This window comes from Manacus candei, unplaced genomic scaffold (genome assembly GCF_025592945.1).
Source record: "Manacus candei isolate 608988 ecotype Guabito, Panama unplaced genomic scaffold, ASM2559294v1 h1tg000014l, whole genome shotgun sequence".
Taxonomy (NCBI): Eukaryota; Metazoa; Chordata; class Aves; order Passeriformes; family Pipridae; genus Manacus; species Manacus candei.
Genome location: NW_026138062.1, coordinates 80,729,002 through 80,750,142, shown reverse-complemented (window position 1 = coordinate 80,750,142; position 21,141 = coordinate 80,729,002). Strand labels below are relative to the sequence as shown.

Genomic DNA, 21,141 nt, shown 5'->3' with positions numbered 1-21,141 from the left:
TATGCCCCAAAATGCCACTCTGACTTTAGTCTGTGCCTGGTTACTGATGCTTGGCCAACTGACTGCAGATGCTGTTATTTCACCCAGCAAAAAGCAATTTACAGATGAAATGAATATAATCCACTGGAACAGCCTTGTGTAGAAGGAAATTATATTGTCACAGGAAGAAAATGTGCTGCTGCTTTATTAGAAAGAGGGGGAAAAGGGATTCATGCAACAATTTTCAGACAGTGAGGTTTTGAACTGCAAACTCCAGGATGGAGATGATCAGAAAACTGATGTTCCCCTTTGCCTCCTGAATAAGAGAGGCTTTGTTCAGGGATCCAGCTCAGGGCTGGGGCAGAGCTGCTTGCAAGGGATTTTATTTCAGCTGCCTGCAAAGAATCTCTGAGAGGAATGTGGCAGGTTCCCCTCGGCCTGGAGAAACAGAGAGAGATCACCGGAGGTGTTCAGTATTCCCTGGAGCAGGGAAGCCCTGGGAAAGGTGTGACTGTGTGTGGCCTGGCTGTGTTTAGACACAAACATCACCCCCAGAGCCACCTGAAGGTGGCTGGAGCAGGTGAAAGTCATCCTGGAGGGAGCTGGATCGATGCTGGGCTTTGTCAACACAGCTCATCCCCTGCTGGCACCAGGAATGTGATCCCTGAGCTCAGAGCTTCCCGTGCCTGGTGAGGTGCAGGCACAGAACAAAGGCCTCATCCAAAAGCCTCTGATTAATGTTTGAGTTAAGGGAAAAGGGTGGGCAGGGAGCAGAAGGGAACAAAGCAGCCCTGTTTGCATGGCAGAATGCTGAGATTTGCTTTCCAGGATGGGATGGGATGGGAGCTCCTCCAGCAAAACTGATTTTGGTGCAAGGAAGGTTTGCCTTTCAGACTCATCCTCTCCAACTCTTCTGGTCAGGTGGTATCAGAAGCATTTTTGGTAAAGATCCTTCTCCCAGGAGCAGGGAAATCTTGCATCATGTTTAAAAATATATTTCTTTCCTTGCTGTTTCATCCTTGTTTGTTTGTTAAGTGGATCTTCTCTAGGATCTTGAAAATGCTGTCAGACACAGTAATTGTGACTCATTATTTCAGGAATGGCTTTAGCTACATGTCCTGGAGTTCTCCCAAAACATTTAGAATAATGGAATCACTAAGGTTGGAAAAGACCCCCAAGATCATCAAGTCCAACATTCTCCCAGATCCCACCATCCTCATTGAACCGTGTTGGGAAGTGCCACAGCTGCTCATTTTCTGGAACACTTCCAGCCTGTTCCAATGCTTAACCACTCTTTCAGTGAAGTGATTTTTCCTGATATCCAACCTGACCCTCCCCTGGCACAGCTTGAGGTCATTTCCCCCCTGTGCTGTGTAACCACAGCCTGGCAGTGGGTGGAGAGACATTCCCACCTACAGCTAAATGCATGTTTTGAGAGAGGAGCTGCAGGCCTGAAATGATCTCATTTGCTACAAATTACATATTCAGGACTGGATTTTCCTCCCTTAAACTACCTTCCTTCAGGAATCATCACAAAGTGAGGAGGGTGCTGCTTTCATGGCTTTCAAAGAGGGAGGAGAAGGATTCTTGGTGGTGCTGAGATGGTCCCTTCCAGGAGTGAAGAGCTGCAATGTGATCTGAATTCATCTCTTTTCATATAAGATGGGGTATATAAACAGCTTGGAGTGGTCTGGCTGCATCTCCTGACCCTCCAGCCCTCAGGAGGGCCCCAGATGTGTTTCTGCTCCCAACTGGCCACAGTGCACATGTTCCAGGAGCCAGGCCAGCTGCAGAGCACAGCTGGATGGGGGGACAGCTCCCTGTCCCTCAGCTGGGCTGGGAGGGAGCCACTACCCCAGATTTACAGCCAGATTTTTATTCTACTGCTCCACTAACTGAATGTCTCCAGAACTTGAGGACCTTTGGTAATGTGGGTTGAGGTGGGAGGCGAAATGGGATGTTTTTACTACACCTATTTTTTTTCTCCACAGACTTGTATTTATCCTGAGCTTCCTGCTGAGAGCTGGAGGTTCTGGATGGCTTCATGACTTCCAGTGTTGTATGGAATGGGGGGGGAAATGCCAGCAAATGAAAGGTCACAAGCTTGGGGTGCAGGAATGGGACTTGGCAGCAGCTCAGCTGTGGGTGGGAATGCACCAGGTCCTGCACCACTTCCCACCTCACCTCCATCCAGAGGGTTCTGCACAGACTGATCAGACCATATTTGTCCAGCCAAGCCCTTTGAAGGGCTGTGGGGCCACTCCAGAAGCTGTTTGCATAAGACAAATGTCCTTCAGATGGAAACAACATCCTTCAGAGGGAAAGGAGGGCACGGGGGGCTCTTCATCCTGAGAAACCTCGATGGAGACAGACATTCCTCACCCTGCCAGTGGATCACCAGCACCACAAAGACTCCTCCTGCCTCCTCCAGACCTTCTCATCTCTTGACACCCAGTCTCTGTCCCTCTGTAGGAAAGGAGAGGAGGAGATACCTCGTGTGACAGAGCTGACAAAACACCTCAGGTCACATTCTGCTTTTATGGATGTGACCCAGCCTGGAGTTACACACCAAGGAGCACCTCGTTTGCAACAAAGACATCAAGTGGGGACTTCTACTTCTCTTTATCACTTTGCCCAAATAATTTCTCCTAAAAGTTAAAAAAAGAAAAATAAATGCATGTTTGTCTCCTCAGTTGACTTTGTCATGACTTCCAGTCCCTCGATCTAAGGGTGTTGATGTGCTCAGGGCTGATTTTGGACTGATGACACATCACAAAGTGTTTTATTTGCAGTTCTCTCTTCCAGACTGTGCCAGGACAAAATGAGCCCTTTTATTTATTTATCTATTTATTTATTTATTTATCCATTGATTATTTTTATGACTGTTTGAACCATCCCATTTTCTGAAAGACTTTAGCGCGGCGATCGGGGAAGGCTGAGGGTTGGCTGGGACCTGATTTACCTGCCCCAACAATCCATGGCAGGGATTTTCCTCCTGTTTACCCCCATCCACCTTATCTCCTGAAAGGCTTGTGGGGCTGCTGGTTAAACCACCACAGGCAAGGCAAACACAGGGATTGTGCAAACAGCCAACGTGTTTCCTGACGTGGTGGACAAACAGTATCTTCGTTTCTAGTTGCTGGGTAACACCAAACATCCACAGATTCCCCCTCAAAGGGCTCTGCAGGGCTCACAAACTCACCCTGCTCCTGCTGCAGGGGTGGAGACCTTGCAGAGGCTTGTTGGGGCAGACTGGGGAGGAAAAAAAAGGTGAGAGAGAGGTTGAAATCCAGAGGATGTAAGAGAAAATAGCTCCGTGAGTTGTCCCTGTAAATGCCATTATGGCACAATAATTATGCCTAAGGGGACACTTACAATCAACACCCTCCCTACACTTATTAGGCACAAAGACCTTGGAGAAGGAATTAGGAAAAAGGACCCCAGTGAAAATATTCCCAGCACAAACACAGGAAAGCCCAGCTCTCCCTCCCGTCTGTCCTGCATTCCCCAGGATTGAAGGGGCAGAACAATGGGGTGTCCCTGTGTCCCTCTCCACACTTCCTTCCCCTTCCCAGGGCTGGTCAGATCCCACAGGGCAGGGCAGTGGGGATTTACCTCCCACCAGCTTTGCTGCCACGCGCAGACAGACAGACAGACAGACAGCATCCAAAATGCTCTGACAGCTCTGAGAAGGCTCCAGGGAGAGCTGAGAGCCCCTTCCAGAGCCTAAAGGGGCTCCAGGAGAGCTGGAGAGGGACTAGGGACAAGGGATGGAGGGACAGGACAAGGGGGAATGGCTTCCCACTGCCAGAGGGCAGGGATAGATAGGATAGGGGGAAGGAATTCTTCCCTGGGGGGGGTGGTGAGGCCCTGGCACAGGCTGCCCAGAGAAGCTGTGGCTGCCCCTGGATCCCTGGAAGTGTCCAAGGCCAGGTTGGAGCAACCTGGGCTACTGGAAGGTGTCCCTGCCCATGGCAGGGGGTGGAACTGGATGATCTTTAAGGTCCTTTCCAACCCAAACCATCCTGGGATTCTGTGATTCTCTATCAGGTGGGAAGGAGTTATCCTGTGATCCCAAAAAAGAGCCATGTCTGGATGACCAGGAGGGCTCAGGCAAGTGTTTTTCCAGCAAGTACTTCTCACCTGAGAGCCTGGGAGGAGGAAAAGGGACTTTACCTGCAGAGAGGGTGAAACTGCCCTGTGTTCTGGAGGAGGGTGATGTTCCATGCTGTGTTTAAGGATTGTTCATCCCCTTTCCTCTGTTCCCTCTCTCAGGGGAAGCTGCAGCCTCTCCTTCCCTGTCCACCCCCCAAAATTCCGAAGCAGAGTCTCCTCTGAGACTTTCACGTGCTGCCCTTTTGCATCCCCAGACCTTCAGCCTCGTATTTCCCTGCCAGAAAACAAAACTGACCCTTCTGGAGGACTTTTTCCCCTTCCACAAGCACATAAGGAAAGGCTTTCAGGACGTGGTGTGAGATCTGCCTATGCCTAAAACTCGCCCCTGGTTTAAAGCTGAGCTGGGTCCTAAAGCTTAAAAAGTGAGTCCAAAGGGTTTTAATGAGGGTTTTATAGGGGCATCATTTGGAAATGAATGTGGCTGGATCCACGTGAGGAATCACAGCAGAAATCCCCCCATGCCAGAGGGAGATATTTAAAATAGCTTTGAGCATTCAAGGCTCTAAGCACAGGATAAGGAACTTTTAAACCTGAAACCAACTTTCCCCATCCAAAATTGCATCTCTTTTCCTAGAAGCTGTCTGGAACTTCATGTTAAATTCCCTTCCATCAGCTGCTCCCTGACTTTTTTTTTTTTTTTTTTTTTTTGACACTGCACAGCCTTTAGCAGCCAAATTGCTGCTGGCAGGGGGGAGAGAAGGTCCTTCTGCTCATCATTCCTCTTGGAGGTGGCTTGGAAATGAAGCCTTCCCCCAGCCCTGCATCCTGGTGGGAGCCTGTCTTGGATCCAACTGGCCAAGTCAAAGAAACATTCTGAAAATGTGCAAACTCTGATTCTTTTGGAGGCTTTTGCTCAGCAGAAAAGGACGTGGAAAGCCTGGCTGACACTGGGAGCAGCTGCAGTGGGACCTCACGAGTCAGAAGGATATTTTTCTGGGCCAGAGGAAAAGATTTTTCCCTCGATCTTACAAATGGCTGAAGCCTTTCTGCTGAAAGGAAAGGAGACAAAAACACGAGGCACAAACCCGGGGATGAGTAGAGTCTGGCAAAGTCTCAAGGACCCGTGGCCAAGCCTTGGAACGCCTGCATCTGCCCCAGCTGGCCCTGCACAGCCACCCTCCCGCCTGCAGGGAGCACAGCCCAAAGCTCTGCGGGGACCAGGCGACCAGGCAGCAAATCAAATGCTCCCACAGGATGTGTTTCCATCGGGATTTAAGATAATCACGGCTCTGAGAGGCTTGTGATTCTGAAAAGTCTGCTGTCAGCAGGACTGGGAGGAGAAGCACTTGGCAAAGAGCTGCCAGGATCCTCTGCTGTGCCCGGGCTCATCACTTTGGATCAGCCCCTCTATCCCGATCTTTCAGCTCCAGCCTTTTCCCTGCAGGCAGTTTCCCTGCTGGCGGGGGCAGCAGGGTTATTTTACCTCTCCTAGGAAAAGAGAGACAGTTGCCTCTTGGCTTCGTCTGGCTCAGTAAAGAGGACCCTGGCATCTGCCTCACACTTGCTTGTTATTTTGACAGCACATCCCCTCCTTCTGCACTGCTTGGACCGTGCACTCCCTCAGGGCTGGGACAGAAAAAGTGGAAAATGGCCAATTTGCAGCAAGAAACCCTGAAGCTGTTGCTCTCAGCTAAAGTTTTTTGTCACCTTGCATCAAGAAGGGCAAAAAATTCCCAGGCAGGGCAGAGTTCAGTGTTGCCACAGTGCTGGGCAGGCCTGGGCATCCTCCTCACCCCAAGCGACCCGTGGTGTTGCAACGTGAAGAAAACAAGTCCTGGGATCCAACAGAACACTCCTCCTCTCCCCAAACTGCTCTGACTCGAGGACCCCACAGCAGGGTGGTCTCAGCCTGGAGATCAGGTCCAGGCTGCAGCTCCACTCCTGGGAGTTCAGGATCTGAGGGAGGATCGAGTGCAGGTGATGAAAGGGGATCGGAAAAGAAATGAAAGGTGAGTTGGAAAGAGCAGGAGAAACCAGGAGGCTGCAAAGCCTGGACCTGAGCCTTTTTATCCACCTCCAACCACCCACATGGGAACAAAACGTCCCTCCCATCCCATCCCATCCCATCCCTCTTTGAGACAGGATTGCCTTGGATGTAAATACCCCAGGAATAGCAATATGAGTGATGTGGCCACTCTGCTCCTGCTGCCAAGCAGGGATTTACTGGTGCCCAGTTGACAGCAGCACAGGGGCCATATATTTGCTCCAACTTGTGGAGGTTTTCCAGGTCAGATTTTTATTTTCCTTCCACTCTGAGTGTCTGTGTGGATGTACCCGTTGCTCTCTGGGATGGACAACATCCCTATATCCCAGTTCAGAGGAGGAAGATGGATGGTGAAGGGGAGGTGACGGTAATGCAGATGTGAGGAACTGCCAGAGGGAAGGGTTTCATGGGATGTTGGGAAGGAATTCTTGGCTGTGAGGTTGGGGAGGCCCTGGCACAGGTTACCCAGAGAAACTGTGGCTGCCCCATCCCTGGAAGTGTCCAAGGTTGGACATGGCTTGGAACAACCTGGGCTAGTGGGAGGTGTCCTGGGGGTGGAACTGGATGAGCTTTAAGGTTCCTTCCCACCCAACCCATTCCCAGGCGCTCTCTGCCCTTTGGGGGGGCTCAGCATTCCCAATCCCCATCCACAGTTCCAAACACCCCCCGGCTGTCCCACGTCTCCCAGAACCGAGCTTTGGGACAGCACCGAGCGGGAGGGAGAGGGGAACGGGCGGCGGGGGGGGGGGGGGTGTGTCTTTTCCCTTTCCAGGGGTGCCCTTATCCTCCAGCCCCGCACCCCCGCGGCCCCGCACCGCGCAGGGGTTCGCATCCCGCAGGGACACCCCGAAACCAGCCGAACGAGCGGGCACAGCCTTCTGCTCCTTCCTCCTCCTCCTCCTCCTCCTCCTCCTGCTGCTGCTGCTGCTGCCGGGGCGGAGCCGCCGGTGCCGCGCCCGCCCCGCTCGGGGAGCGGAGCCGAGCCGGCTGCGGGGACGGGGACGCGGCGGCGGCACCTCCGTCCGCGCCTCTGTCCGTCCGTCTGTCCGTCCGTCCGTCCGCCCCATCCCACCCCGTGCCGGGGCGCGGCCTCGGCGGGGCAGGGGCACCCCCTCCCCCGGGGCTCGGCGAGCTGGAGGATTCCCCAGCGGCAGGTAAAGGGTGGCTGGCACTGGGGAGCACTGGGAGCGCTGGGGGGGCTTTGGCATCCACCTTTTGGCGAGGGGGGTGCGCGGTGACCCCGGGGTGGGGGGACGGTGCTGAGCCGGTGGGGGGGGTGTCGGGTGTGTGACAGATGGGTTGGTTTGACGCCCCCAAAAAAGTGCTGCGTTGTTTCTTTGCCCCTAAACGTGTTGTTTGTTTTGGTTTTTTTGTTTTTTTTTCTCCCCATTCCCCAAAGCTGTTTCTTTGCCCCCAGATGTGGATTTTTTTTCCCCCATTCCCACAAGGTGTTTCTTTGCCCCACAAAGTGCTTGTTTGTTTGTTTTTTTTTCCCCGTTCCCCAAAGCTGTTTCTTTGCTCTCTGTGCCCCCCCCAAACGCTGTGTGCCCCCCATGGGTGGCTCACCTGGCCAGGAGCATCCCAAGCAAAGTTGGGATGTGATGGGGGGCTGTGGGTGGGCACCCACCTGGTGAGAGGTGCTGGGGTGCCCCCTGTGGTCTCTGAGACTCCCCAGTTATCAGGGTGTGGAACTGCTCCCCTCCTCTAGGCCCTACTTGTGTGCCAGGCAATGCTTCGTTTTGATATAAAATCCTGGCATCTGCAGTGTCCCACAGTCCCAGGGCTTGTCCAGAGCCCTAAAATCCTGAGGCAGCAAAATCCCAAGAGGGATTTATTGTTGCTTGCCCAGCTGGAGGAGCAGCCAGTACCCATCCAGCACCCGCAGCACCCTGTGAGGATGCTCAGGGATGTCCTGGATGGCTCCTGGGGACATCCCCCCACTGCAGCAAAGCCACTGTTAAACACCCCAGATTTTTCAGCCAGAGGGTGAATGTAGAGGGTGGTATTTTATCTTGATGCTTGGCAAAGAAACTGCTTGGAAAAAGGAGTAATTCAGGGGAAAAAAAAGGGGGGAAAAAAATCATGTCATCGGTGTTTTATTGAAGGTCTCACCCACGTCCTGAAGCGTCACCGCCCAGAAAACTGGGCACTGAGGAGTTGCAGTCCACATTTTCCTCTGGAAAAGGTCTGGTAGAGCAATTCCTGGGGTGGAAGCTGTGAAATTTCCCCCCTGGCGAGGTGGAAATGAGGATTCTGCAGCCAGAAAAAACCTGGCTGTGGTGAACTCCCTGTGCTGTGGGGTTTTAGGGCTGGGTCTGTCCAGCCACTGTTACGTGTAATCGTGTTGGCTTAAGGGTTATTTTGGGGCTGGAAAGGGATTATGGAGAGCTGACAGGAACAGTCCTGACTGTGCTGTGTGTGAAATTGTAACAAAAATGGAATTCTGGTTCCCTTTGCTGGCTCTCTGTGGAGGAAAAGGAGTGTTGCTCAGGAAGCCTGTGTGGATTTTTCTCCGTTAAAAGTTACTCCGTGCGCGGGAAACGTTCGATCCAAGTGCGCCGTTCTGATGCTGGATCCTCCTCGGGATGCTCCAGCTGCCAGGAAATTTAGATTGCTGCTTATTAGCCAGCAAAACTTAGCCCAGTGCTGCTCCTTAAAGAGGTTTTTTTGGGGGTTGGATCGCACAGGGATGCAGGAGGACTCCCTTCTTTCCCCCTCAGGAATTGCCAGCTCGCACTTGGCAGGTTCCTGGGGAAAAGCTGAGGGAAATGGATTTCCTGCCTCGCATTTTGCCTGGCAGGTCTGTGTTCCCCAGCCATCAGATTGCTGTGGAAAGCAGTCCATTAATTCATTATACAGCCTTTATCCACCTGAGCAGTGATGCCTCCTGAATCCTCAAACCCTGCTTTTTTAACACCTTCTCCCCCTTGAAGCATCTTCCTGACGATATCCCAGCGGTGTGGGGCTGCAGAATATTTCCCTGGGATTTAGAAGGCGCTTCTTCAGTGGCAAATTGAAAGCCGTGCTTTGATGGCAGAGTTAATTTTAGAGTGGGTGTCTCTGGCACGCTGTACTTGTATTAAATAAGCATGTTCTGCATGTTCTGCTCTTCCCTGGGCTGAATTGTGCGCTCGGTGGCGAGGCATGGCCGATGTTTGGCTTGTGTGTTCACAATGAAAATGAGCCCTGGGCGGATCAATCTGTTGGCTGTCTGGTTGTAGGTTCAGAAACTGCTGGCTCAGAGTGAATGATATCAGGTTTGGTTTTTGCAAGGCAACAAATTGCTTTTATGAACTGGAAGATTCCAACCAGACGCCGAAGCAGCTGCGAGGGCCGGGGACTATTTGTTGTACTTTCCCCCATGAGCTCCATGTCCACGTGTGTTTGATCTGGAGTAACTGCCTTCAAATTGCCAGGGTGTTTCACACTGCTCGGTGCCAAAATATTTAGGGGTTTGTTGGTTTGTTTTTTTTAGGTTTTCTAACGTGTGGGTTGGAGTAACTCGCAGTTGCAAAGGGTAGGGGGGGTGGTTTGAGGTCGGGTCCCAGGTGGCTCCTTCACCCTGTTGTTTGTTGGAGGCCCTTTGATGCTCACAGGTGGTGGAAGCTGGAGCTGGGTGCCCTTTCACCAGACACACCCGGGGGCAGTATTGGCCTTTAACCCTCTTTGTGAGCCTTCCCGAGGGTGAGGATGAAAGGGAACGGCCGCACCTTTGAAATCCTCCTGGTTTGTGGCACCCTGGGAAGGTGTGGTTATCCCTGACAGCGACAGTGGGGGGGGGGGGGGGAGGGGGGCTCCTCCTGAGAGCAGCTTTCCTGCAAATGTGAGCTGTAGGAATGTGCTTTCCCTGGTTTGAAACTCCTTTTCCTTGAGATTTTGCAGCCACAGGGGCTGACCTCCTGTCCCACAGCCCTGGAACGAGGGGCTTTGCACCTTCGTGCCGATATTCCCGGATTTACAGGATGGTTTGGGTTTGAAAGGACCTTCAAACTCATCCAGCTCCAACCCCCTGCCACGGGCAGGGACATCTCCCATCAGGCCAGGTTGCTCCAAGCCCGGTGATGAAGGAATGCAATCCACCTGGCAGCCACTTTGCCGTGGTCATAAAGAGGCTTCGTTAATTAGCAGCAGCTGCTAATTAAGCCTCAAGGAGCCTGAATAGGGGTGGTTCATCCTCGTGTTGAAGTGCATGTAGCGCTGTTGGTGCGAGGAGGAGGCTGTGGCTGTGCTGGAGCTGCTGTGGGGTGAGTGGTGTCTCAGCTTCTCCCTCTGTTTGGGTGTTTGCTCGGGGCTCTTCCTGCCCAAAATCCCGGTGCTGGGCTGGCCATGGAGCTGAGCGGTGCCCTGTGCTCAGGAGAGGGCAGTGTCACACCGAGAGCTGCCTCCTTGTCCACGCTGGGCAGCACGTGGAGGTGACAACCTTTGCACCTCGTCCCTCTCCCTTCTTCCCCAAACCCAATATTCCCCCTCCAGCTCCGCTCCTGGCGTTTGATGTACCTTTGTGGGAATATTCCGAGCGTGACGCCGGGAAAAGAGATTTAAGGGACTGTTTATAGCAGCTGCTTTTGCCTGCCAGCCCCTCTATAAACAGCGATTGGATGCAGCTCCTTTAATGCGTGGCTTGACTTTCAAAAACAAAATTAAAAAAAAAAAATAGCTGCGTGGTGGTGGTGGTTGGCTTTGCTGCTTTTTCCTCTTGAGTTAACCACTGTGTGTTCTCCCCACTTCCTCCAAAAATACCCACAGATACTGGCAGGACAACTGCCTGAGTATTTGGTGAAATAGTCTGTCATTGCTCCACAGCCTGAAAAAAAAAAAGAAAAAGCCCGATTTTTTTTGTTTGTTTGTTTTATATGCAATTAAATATTTGTAGAAGATTCCTACCAGGGAGTGGTTTCGAGGTACAGTGTTCCCCTGAAGAGTGTTCAACCAAGGACCTTCTTGGGTGGCAATTGGGAAGTTTTCACCAGTGGAATCCATTCCAGATCGTGATTGAGCTCTGTCTTTTTTTTGCCCTCTTGGTTGTTGGGCAGGCTCAGCTTTATGAAAAATGTTTCTTTTTGTGAATATCTTTTTTTCACTGATATTCTTTCTTTTTTGTGAGTGTGGCTCTTGATCCAGGAATTGCTGAAGTGGCTGGTTTGAGTTTTTCCCACTGGATGAAGGGTGAGGTGGGGACAGGAGAGGGGAAAATGGTACATTTGCTGGGGTGATGCACACGTCTGGGAACTAGCTCCATCCCAGCAGAGCCCTGCTGGTGGCTCATCTCTTCCTTGGAGATAGCTGGGAGTGCTTTTAATATTAATTCCTTAGTCATGCCAAATTGAATCCTCCTGCCCTTTATCCCCCGTGTCCTCTGTGTGGTAGCCAGGCTTTCTGTGAGGTGTTTGGGATCCAGGAGGACTTGGAGGTGATGGACTGGAAGTTTTATTCTCTTCTTGTCTGGGACTGCTCCAAAGGATCTGTTTCACTGTGTTAAGCAGCTTTTTATCCTCCACTTTTCCCCTTCGGAGCGAGCTTGCCTTGAATCTTTATTTATTTATTTAAAACCTGCTTCTCTTAAAACTCTGCTGGAGCTTGTAAAATCTCTTTATAAATATCTGGCTGCTGTGCTTTGCTTCCCTTTCCTCCTCCCGGCTGAGGTGAAACGGAACTTCTCCCTCCCCCAGCCTGGGTTTAGATGCTCAGAGCAGAAATATTCTGGTCGTTTGCTGGTTTTAGTTTCAGGCTCACATTTGCCCAGGTTGCTCAGGGAAAGCATTTTTGCATCTGACTGAAATAGTACAAGGTGAAACCCAGTTTCCTTTAAGAGGTATTTTTGGGTGTAGCCTTTAGAAAAATGTAATGGACTGGTTGTACCCTTCAAAGGGTTCTGAGCCGCTCTAATAGATTGTATTTTGGGCCACTTATTGATGGATCCCTGGAGCTGACAGTCACCAACTCGTAAATCAAACCTAAAATCAAGTCAGGGTTCTGGTGGCCTGATGCAATTGCAGCAAAACAAATAAAGTGCAGCCAATTTTCGGGCTTGGAGGTGGCTCCAGAGGGTGGGAATCGGTGCCTGAAGGTCACGGGGTGATGCTCAGGGTGTTCCACGGGATCCTTGGGAAGTAGGTCTAATCCTGAGCAGGGCACTTAAGAGCTTGGAGAGGATTTGGGGCTCATGTCTGGGCTTGTTGTCTTGCTGGATTGCCCAGGAGCTTGCCAGGAGGGCAGGACCCTGGGCTGGCCCTTGTGTGTGACCCCACTGGAACCCTCTTATCTGAACAAAACCTTGGAGAGTGGTGATAAAACTGGGATCTGTTCCAGGCCGTGCCTTGCTGTGCCCGGTGCTTTTCCATAATGCTGCCAGGGGGCAAGGTGGGGCTGGGGTCTGCTCAGGTCAGGCTGCCTGGAGGTCCTGCTGGTGCCTCTGGGATGGATAGGCAGGGCTTAGGTTTGTTTACAGGGATTTACCTCCGGGGTGAGGTCACTCTGAGATATTTGGGTGGATTTTGGTGTGTGTGTGTGTGTTTTTCGGATTTGCTTTTATTTTATTGCCAAGAGGTAATTAATGCTTTCCTTGGGATTAAAATATTTCCTGTGTGTCTCAGCTGGTGATGCAGGAAGGACTCATCCAACCCTCTGACCTCTCTTGGAGGCCAAAAGGGCATTTTTTGGAGAAGGTAAGAAGTGTGTGTTCAAAACCAGCATCTCTGCAGCTGGTCTAGTGGAAGGTGCCCATGGCAGGGAGGGTGGAACAAGATGGTTTTTAAGATCCTTTCCAACCCAAACCTTTCTCTGCTGATTCTGTGATTCTTTCTTTGCACGAAGAAGCCCCATAAAGAAGTTCCTCGGAGCTGTCAGGTGGGTGATGTTTTGTAGGCAGTTGCCTGATCCAGCAGTTGATTATGTTTGCGGGTATTGTGGGAATTCTGGTGTCAATCCACCTCCTAATTATTCATGACTCTTGTCAATGAGACTTTAAACTGTCAGTCAAACCCCGTGCAGTTGGAAACCCGGCACAGAGGCAGCGCTGGGTGTCCAGGGCTGGTTGGCTCCGTTGCTCTCAAGCTTTTGGGGATCTGATTTCTCCATCCCTGGCCACGAGTTGGCTGTTTGAGCCTTCAGGGCTGGACAGTAAGTGCCTGAACAGCCCCTGGAGTCTGTGGCTGGCTGTGGGATTGTTGGGAGCCCTGGAATTCATCAGGCTGAGAGGTGAGGCCAGACCTGTGGCTTCTCAAAAGGTCTATTTTTAGACTTCACGTGCAAATGATGTTCCTCATCAAGGATTGCTCTGCACTTGGGACGCTGAGCTTGTAATCCCCTTTTTCCAGCACTTACATAAATACCTACATTTCTGGCAGGCATTTTGATATTGCTGTCTTCTTTTTTCCTGAGCTGGGTCCTCTGAGCTCCCAACCCACCTGCTATGTTGCATTTGATGCTTTGTAAATATCTAGTGGTGGGAGGCTCTTATTTTAGGGGGTGACTTTACCCTCTGTGCTCGGGCTTTGGTGTGAGTTGCTGTTGTGTGACATCCTGCAAGCTCCTCTTCTGCTCCTGCCTGAAACCTGGGGGCAGAATCTGTCTTAAAACTGCTATTTAGCTGTGAGTTAATCGCTGAAATGCAGAGTGCTTGCAGTCTCTTCATTACAAGCCTAATTTAAAGTGCAAGGTTGACAGCTCAGCTGGAGATACTTTCCCTTATCACAAGTGTTTCCTAATCCGTCTCCTTTGGTAGGGATGTGGGGTTGTTTGTTTTTTTTTGTTTGCATCTCCAGGCTGTGCTCTGGGAGAGCTATATACTGAAGGAATGCAGTGTAGGACAGCTGTATCTGTTAAAATGTTAATGTGCTGGGGGCGAGGGTGCCCTGGTGTCCCTTGTGCTGCCAGGCACTAACCCTTGTGCCTCACAAGGTCACCGCTCTGCGTCTCCGCGTGTTCCCGACGCACAAACCACGCCGGCTCTTGGGGACGGTTTGGCTTTGCAAAGGAAAATAAAGCTGCTTGTGGGATTAGGGCAACACACAGGCGGGAGCAGCGTGGCTGAAGGCCAGTTTGGAGATGTCCTTGCCCGTGTTTGTAGCGTCAGCCCTTCAGCGTGCTTCGGTCTGGAGCTTGCGTGGGGTGTGAGGGGTAACGTGGAGCTCAGGGTGTGCCCCGTGGTTTTCCTGGACTTCCAGAGCTGGATGGGATCGTTCTGGGATGTCTCTGTGAAGAGAGTCTCTGGGTTGAATGTGCTTCTGGTGGAAAGCATTCCAGAAACCCTGCTCTGGGCACCTCTCCTGCTGCTGCTGGAGGCAGAGCCAGCTCGGCTTCTTGGATGGTGTTGAGGGCCCGACACACGGAATGTGGCGGCCTTTAAAAAATGGGATAGTCCACCCACAGCATCTTCCATCAACCTGGGCAGCAGGAGAGGGGGGATTCTGCCCCATCTGCCAGGCTGGAAAAGCTCTGGGAAGCCTTACTGATGCTGGTGACCTGCCCCAGTACCACCTGGAGCAGGGGCATCAGTCCCTGCCCTGCTGGATGGTCCCTTCTCATAAGGGGCCAGAGGAGGGGCTTGTTAACAGCAAGGTTGGATTTGACCTGAAAGCAAAGGTTCCTGCTGGGTCGAAAAGCCCTGGTGGGGTTTATCTTCTTGGTGTGATAAACACAATGTGTCCCAGTGGGAATGAGGTTAGTTTAGCAGGAGCAAAGCCTGGGGGTTTATTGGGGAGCTGTAACCTAGTGGCTGGACTATTTTGGAGATGCCCTGCAGTGAAAAGTTAGAGGTCCACTTCTGACAACAGGATAAGCTTAAATTAGGGGGGTCCTCTCTACTCCTAAAAGGATCAGCTTATTATGTGAAGGACTCTCAGGACAGAAGGGATTTAAATCCAAGCTTCTGTGTTAACTGGTTGTACTGAGCTCTACTGGACCTGTGAGACACTTCTGCTTTTTTGGCCTCTCCTTTCCCAGCTCAGGGCAAAGAAGGGCTTTTTCCCTATTTCCCTGAACTTTGTAGCTCGGCTGCAGTGTTTCCTGGAGGGATGTGACTGGCCTGAAGTCTGGAGTCTCCTTTCCCTGGAGCAGTGTGTGGGCTGGGGAGGGTCCCTGGGGTGAGCAGCAGGTCACAGGCTGGGGCAGGTGGGGGCAGAGGAGTGGAAAGGACCATTCCTTGCAGCTCCCCGGGCGTGACGTGCGGCTCTGTCTGTGCTGATATTTGCAGTGGTGATAAGGGAGGGTCTGGAATGAGCCTGCTCTGCCTCACATAAACCTCCAGCTGCTCCAGGAGCTGCTCCAGCTCAGCTCTGTCAGCTCTGCTGAACCTGAACCAGAGCAGGGCCTGGGACATGAGGCTGTTTGGGGTCCTTTAGCAGTGTGGGAACATCCAACAAGGAATTGTGCTGGAAGTGCTGCTGCTCTGTGAGTCCCTCTCAAATGCGTGTCTTGTCTTTTTGTTTAAAGGAAAAGGGTAATTTTGGGATGGAGGCTTGGAAATGGAGTGTTGTGGTTGTTGTGGGGGTGTAATGAGCTGGCTGATGTTTAAGGAAGGTGGGAGCTGGTCTCCACATGGATTGAACAGGAAAGTGGTGGAATCACTGTCCTTGGAAGCGTTCAGAAAACGTGTACATTTGAAGGCTTTGTTTTTATCCCAGTTTTAGAACATTGTGCTGCTGTGGGGACTCTAAAGAGGTTCTCTAGAGTCGTGGGAATATTTAGGTCGGAAGAGACGTTGAAGTTCATCCAGTTCCAACTCCCTGCCATGGGCATGTTTCATAGACCTGGTGGCTTCAAGCCTCATAAAACCTGCCCTTGGACACTTCCAGGGATGGGGCAGCCACAGCTTCCCTGGGCAACTTGTGCCAGGGCCTCCACACTCTCACAGCCAAGAAATCCCCCTAAAAAAACCCCAATATCCCACCTAACCCTGCCCTCTGGCAGTGGGAGGCCATTTCCCCTTTGTCCCAAGTCCCTCTCCAGCTCTCCTGGAGCCTCTTTAGGTGCTGGAAGGGCAGGGAGAAGGCTCATTTGAATCAGCTGGAAGAGGGAAGGGCTGGGACTTGGCGAGAATGATGTGACAGTACCATGGCTAAAATGTGCCTGCCCTCTGCAAAGCTCTGCTCCAGGCTTTACACTGGCTGAGCCAGGCTTAGTCCAAGGCAGATGAACCCTGCTGGGCTGTTGGAAGAGCTGGCTTTTACCAAAACTGGGAGCAAACACCGTTTGCTGTCCCACGGTCTGTGGAGGTCCCAAACTGTGCCATCAGGGTCACTCCTTCAGCAGACAATTGTCACTGCTCAGCTGTGGAACTGTGTGATCAGCTGAGGGGGTTTAACACAGTTTAACACAGTGCTCCTAACTGGGCTTTGGGATAGCAGCTGAGCCAAAAAGGCCAGTGGAAATGGGAGCTCCTGGGGCTGCCCAATTCCAGTGCCTCATGGAGCCAAGCCGTCTGATTTGTACCAGAATTGCTGCACTAATTGTTAGACCTGAACTGACTCCATGTGCTGGAAAGCTGGGGAGAAAGAAGCATCTCTCGGTGCTTGTTGTGGCTCAAAGCCCTTATGCTTCAAGCTCTGTCTCCTGGGAAGCTTCTCGAGTTGAAATATCTCCGTGAGAAAACCCAAAGCAGCCTTTGGCATTGAGGGGAGGTGGTGGCAGTGACTGCAAATCCCCTTTTAACCTGGAGAGCTGCTAAATGGATCCCTCACACGATTCATGCCTTTCAGAATTCAGTTTTCTGCTTCCAGTTGGAAGGGAAGCACATCCATGGTGGAGCCTGGGGTGAGATCTGGGAGGGAGAACAAATAACTGAGTGGTGGGAAGAGGAGGAGGAGGCTGCAAGCACAGCTCAAATCATGTTCTGTGTGCACCATCCTCCCTTAACCTTTCGGTGTCTGGCAGCAGATCTGGGCTCAGCCCAATTTATTGTTTTTTTTTTTTTTCTCCCAGCCCTTTGCTTGACTCCAGAAGAGAATTGCTTGCAAAGGCTCATGGAGTTCCAAGGGGCAGTTTGGGGGAGAGGAAAAACTCTTCTCTGAGTATTTCATGAGAAAACCCCAGTGCTTGGTCAAGGGGCTGCACTTCACCTCTTCCTTGTAAATATTTCAGCTCAGCCACCACTGTCTTCTGTTATATTCTTTTTTCACCCTGAAACTTATTGCTGTGTTTCAGCACTGCCTGAGGCTCATGAGACCTGCTCCCAAACTGGCTGGTTGTGGTGACAAATCCCATATATCTGATTCCAAAAGGCTGGCTTTTGGCTTTTTAATTTTTTATTTTTTATTTTTAATTTTTTTTTGATGGAAAGGTGTGATATAAATATTGCCTAACCACTTGTGGCTCTTGTCAGCTCCTCTGAGGCAGCTCTTGGCTGGGGTGTGAGTAAAACCCTGTTATGTCTCATGCTCCATCAGGTTTAATGCTTGTTAAATGGCAGAGCGGTGGAGAACAAGCTTTGGGCTGGGATTAAAAACATAAATACAGCTGCAAGTGGCTGAGCTTGGAAAGCAATTCTGCTGTGAGTGGATATATAGGGACTGCTGAGGTGTTTGGATTCCCCCCAGGACTCAATGCCTGGAATTTGGGAAGGAGCAGGTACCTCTGGGGAAAGTCTTGTGTCCCTGCAGTAATAAATCCTCTCCCTGCCACGCAACACGAGGGCTGTATTTCAATAATTTTCTTGTTGTACAGTCGAAACCAGCTACGGAGTTTGATCTCCTACCTTTGTCCAGCATTTACAACATGAAAAAACAAAAAGTAGGGTTTGCCACCTCTGTGGCTTTTACAGGAGAGCTCTAAAATGATGGGAAAAGGTGATGTCACGGTGAAGACCTTTGTCTGGTCATCCTGGAGCTCTCGGGAGCTTGAGGTCTGCTCAGAATGAGGGGTTGGCTCCTGGAGGGCTTCAGTTGTGTCCTGTCACACTCCAGCTCAGGCAGAAACTGCCTGTGTTTGCTGCATTTATTTGTTTGGTTCCTTTCATTTAAGAAACACTCGAATCGTGTTTTTACCCACAACTGAATTCCCCCAGAGAAACAAACCCCGAGACAACAACATGTTGCTTGTTTGTCCTCAGACAATGTGATTTTATTTATTTTTTTTTTTACCATGAAGTCTTGGGTTGCTGATGACTGAAAGGAGGGATGCCTGAGGTACTGGGGGATGATTTGGGATCATCTGTGTTTTATCCACACACCAGGGATTTTGGTGGAGGAGATAAGTGTATTCCTGGTTAAAGGATGTGGTACTGCCTCAGTGGGGCAGGATGAGGGTGGAGAAGACTTGGATGCTGTAGAAAGGCAGAATGGAGATTTCTTTCTTCCTTAGGGTGTATTCCAATGAATCTACCTTCCTCAGGTGCTGCTCTTTGGCTTCTTGACACAACTGCTCTGCAGACATGTCTGACAGGGGGATTTTTAGGGGCTGAGATGGGAGAGAGGCTCTGGAAAAAGCTGTGTAGGCTCCAACATTCCAGTACAGAGGTTTTGCTCAGTTATAACAGTAACCTCAGCTTAACATCACTCTTTGCCACGGGCAGTGATCCAGGTTCACTGGAGAAAGTCCAATGCATGGAATGGGACAAGGAAAAGGAACCTGCAGCAGTTTTTCTCCTCCCCTTTTCCTTTCCAGCCCTTTTTCTCCAGTGCCACAGCCAAAGGATGAACCCTTGATTTGTGATTATTTATCTGTTTATCCCTCCCCCCCCCCCAGTGATGGATATTAATTAGATTCCATAAATACTTTCAGCTTTGGACCTGACCTGCCAGAAATAGCTGGGAGCTCTGCAGGGGGGTTCATTTGGCACAGGGCTCTGCTCCCTTTATCCCGAGTGTGCTGGCCAGCTCAGCTCATGGAGCAGCTTTGGAACCAGCGGGGTGTGAAGGTGGGGATGGGAAAACCTTCCAGGGACTGGTTCATCACCTTCTGGCGTGTTCTGCAGCTCGAAACCTTTCCCTGAGGGTTGGTTTTATTCATCCTGATGGCTGAGAACATTTTGGTGCCCCGGGGCCGGGCTGGGAGTGTAGCAGAGGTTTTCAAACCCAGGCAGCTTGTAGTGATTTCAATGTGTAGGGGAGGCTTCTATCCCAGTAACCTGGATTGGTTGGAATGGGAGTAAAATCCCAGTTTTAGGGGTGTGGGTACAGGGCTGGGAGGTATTTTTAGCCACTCTTCCCTTGAGAGAGATTTGCACAGGAGTGTCTGGCAGCTGAACCTGTGTCTGCTGCACCCCCAGTGTCCTGGATCCGAGAGACTCAGTGGGCTGTGCTGTGAGTAATCTGGGAGCAGGGCAGGAGGGAATGTGTTGGCTCCTTCTGTTCAATATGGAAATGGCACTTTCCCATGTGGGAGTGGTGGGAGGTGGGGGATGCTGCTCCTCTGAGAATTCACATGGAATAACCTCCCCTGTGGAGGTGGGAGCAGCTTCCCTTGGCATGACGTGGCTCCTTGAAATACTGTTGGCAAAAAGGTGGTTTTCACACTCAACGTGGGTCGTTTTGGGACAAGCTGTGAGCTGTTATGGGGGGAAAAAATACCAAATAAGGTGAAAACTGGTTTGATCAGGAGGGGGTTTGAAGCTGCTCCGTGTCTGACCAAGGCTGGTGGGTCCAGTTGGTGCTGAGCAGGGGCTGCCAACCTGGGCAGTGTCCCCAGGGTGTGACAGACACAGCACAACACACCTTGGGGTGGGATCCACTGGAGGGAGAGGGAGGCAGAATGGTTTGGGCTGGGAGGGACCTTAAAAATCATTAATTCCATCCCCTGCCACGGGCAGAGACACCTCCCACTATCCCAAGTGCTCCAACCTGGCCTTGGACACTTCCAGGGATGGGGCAGCCACAGCTTCTCTGGGCAGCCTGTGCCAGGGCCTCCCCATCCTCCCAGCCAGGAATTCCTTCCCAATATCCCATCTAACCCTGCCCTCTGGAAGTGGGAAGCCATTCCCTATGTCCTGTCCCTCCATCCCTTGTCCCCAGTCCCTCTCCAGCCCTCCTGGAGCCCCTTTAGGCCCTGGAAGGTGCTCTGAGGTCTGAGGAAGATGCTGGAGCATGTCCTTGTCTCCTGCCCTCTGGCTGTCCCAGTGACAGCATCCCATCCCAGCTGTCCCCACATGCAGTGACCCTGCAGGAAGCCACTGACCTCCTGGGGCTGGTTTTGGCAGTGGAGGAGCTTGGCTTGGCTGCCTTTGTTTATCCAGCACAAATGGATTTGTCACCCAGTGGCTTGATGGCTCATCATTAGACAAAATCACCCTTCTTCTTTCCTGCTGTTTGGATTCCTCTTCCAGACTGCCACGGAGCCTCTGTGCTTTGAAGGCTCCAAACAGCACCTGAGTCATTGGGATCTCACTTCTGGTTGAGTGCAAAGCTCGATGCTGCTGTGGCACCTCTGGATTGGTCGGTTTTTTTATTAGTTTAAATTAAAACAAGCAGTTAATTGGTCTATGTGTAGGTTGGATATTTATGTGGCTCGGATGCAACTTGGGGAACTTGGGTATGGCAAAAAATGCCTTTGGAAAGAGCTGTCTCCTGGGTTTTTTGGGGGGATGATTGTGTTTCCTGGAGAAGGAATTTCCCAGCTCGTGTGTGAGGCAGGAACTAAGGGATCAGAGCCTTCAGAGGCTGAAAGCTCAAGGGGTGTAAAAAAACACCCCCCCCCCCAAACAAAAACCACCCCTAAACAAACCAACCCCCACTTTCTGAAGCATGATAGGAAGCCTTGCAATAACTCTGGGAGCTGGAAGTCTTTAAAGGGCAGAGATTTTTCTGTCCATTATCTCAAACATCTTTCTAGGCTTCATTAGGCACATCACAAATTTACTTTTGTCCATGGGAGCGCAGATGCCATTTGATCTCAAGATTGGGATCACATTTCCTTCCTCTAAAGCAGAAGGCAAAGATTAGCAAGGACTGCTGGGGTTAAACTTTAATTATTGCTTAGGACAGGCTCATTATTGCTGAGCAAGAGAGCCAGGTTTAATAAGTTGGTTCCATGGAATCACAGAGCAGTGGCAGCACCACAAATCCAGGGAG

At 51.2% G+C, this 21,141-nt stretch overlaps 1 protein-coding gene across 8 annotated transcripts in view; it reads left to right on the top strand.

Moving 5' to 3' along the window:
• Nucleotides 1–5,956: 5,956 nt before the first annotated feature.
• GDPD5 (glycerophosphodiester phosphodiesterase domain containing 5) overlaps nucleotides 5,957–21,141 on the top strand; it is a 115,195-nt gene continuing 100,010 nt past the window's right edge. For 3 of the 8 annotated variants that reach the window (XM_051779510.1, XM_051779515.1, XM_051779508.1), the window contains exon 1: nucleotides 7,123–7,293. Coding sequence is in view for 2 of the 8 variants with exons in the window: in XM_051779506.1 (XP_051635466.1) it covers nucleotides 6,076–6,104 (29 nt within the window). In the remaining 6 variants the exon portion in view is untranslated. Of the gene's footprint in view, nucleotides 6,105–7,122; nucleotides 7,301–15,274; nucleotides 15,530–21,141 lie in introns of those variants that run through there. The other 5 variants (XM_051779512.1, XM_051779511.1, XM_051779506.1 and 2 more) reach the window with 4 other exon arrangements.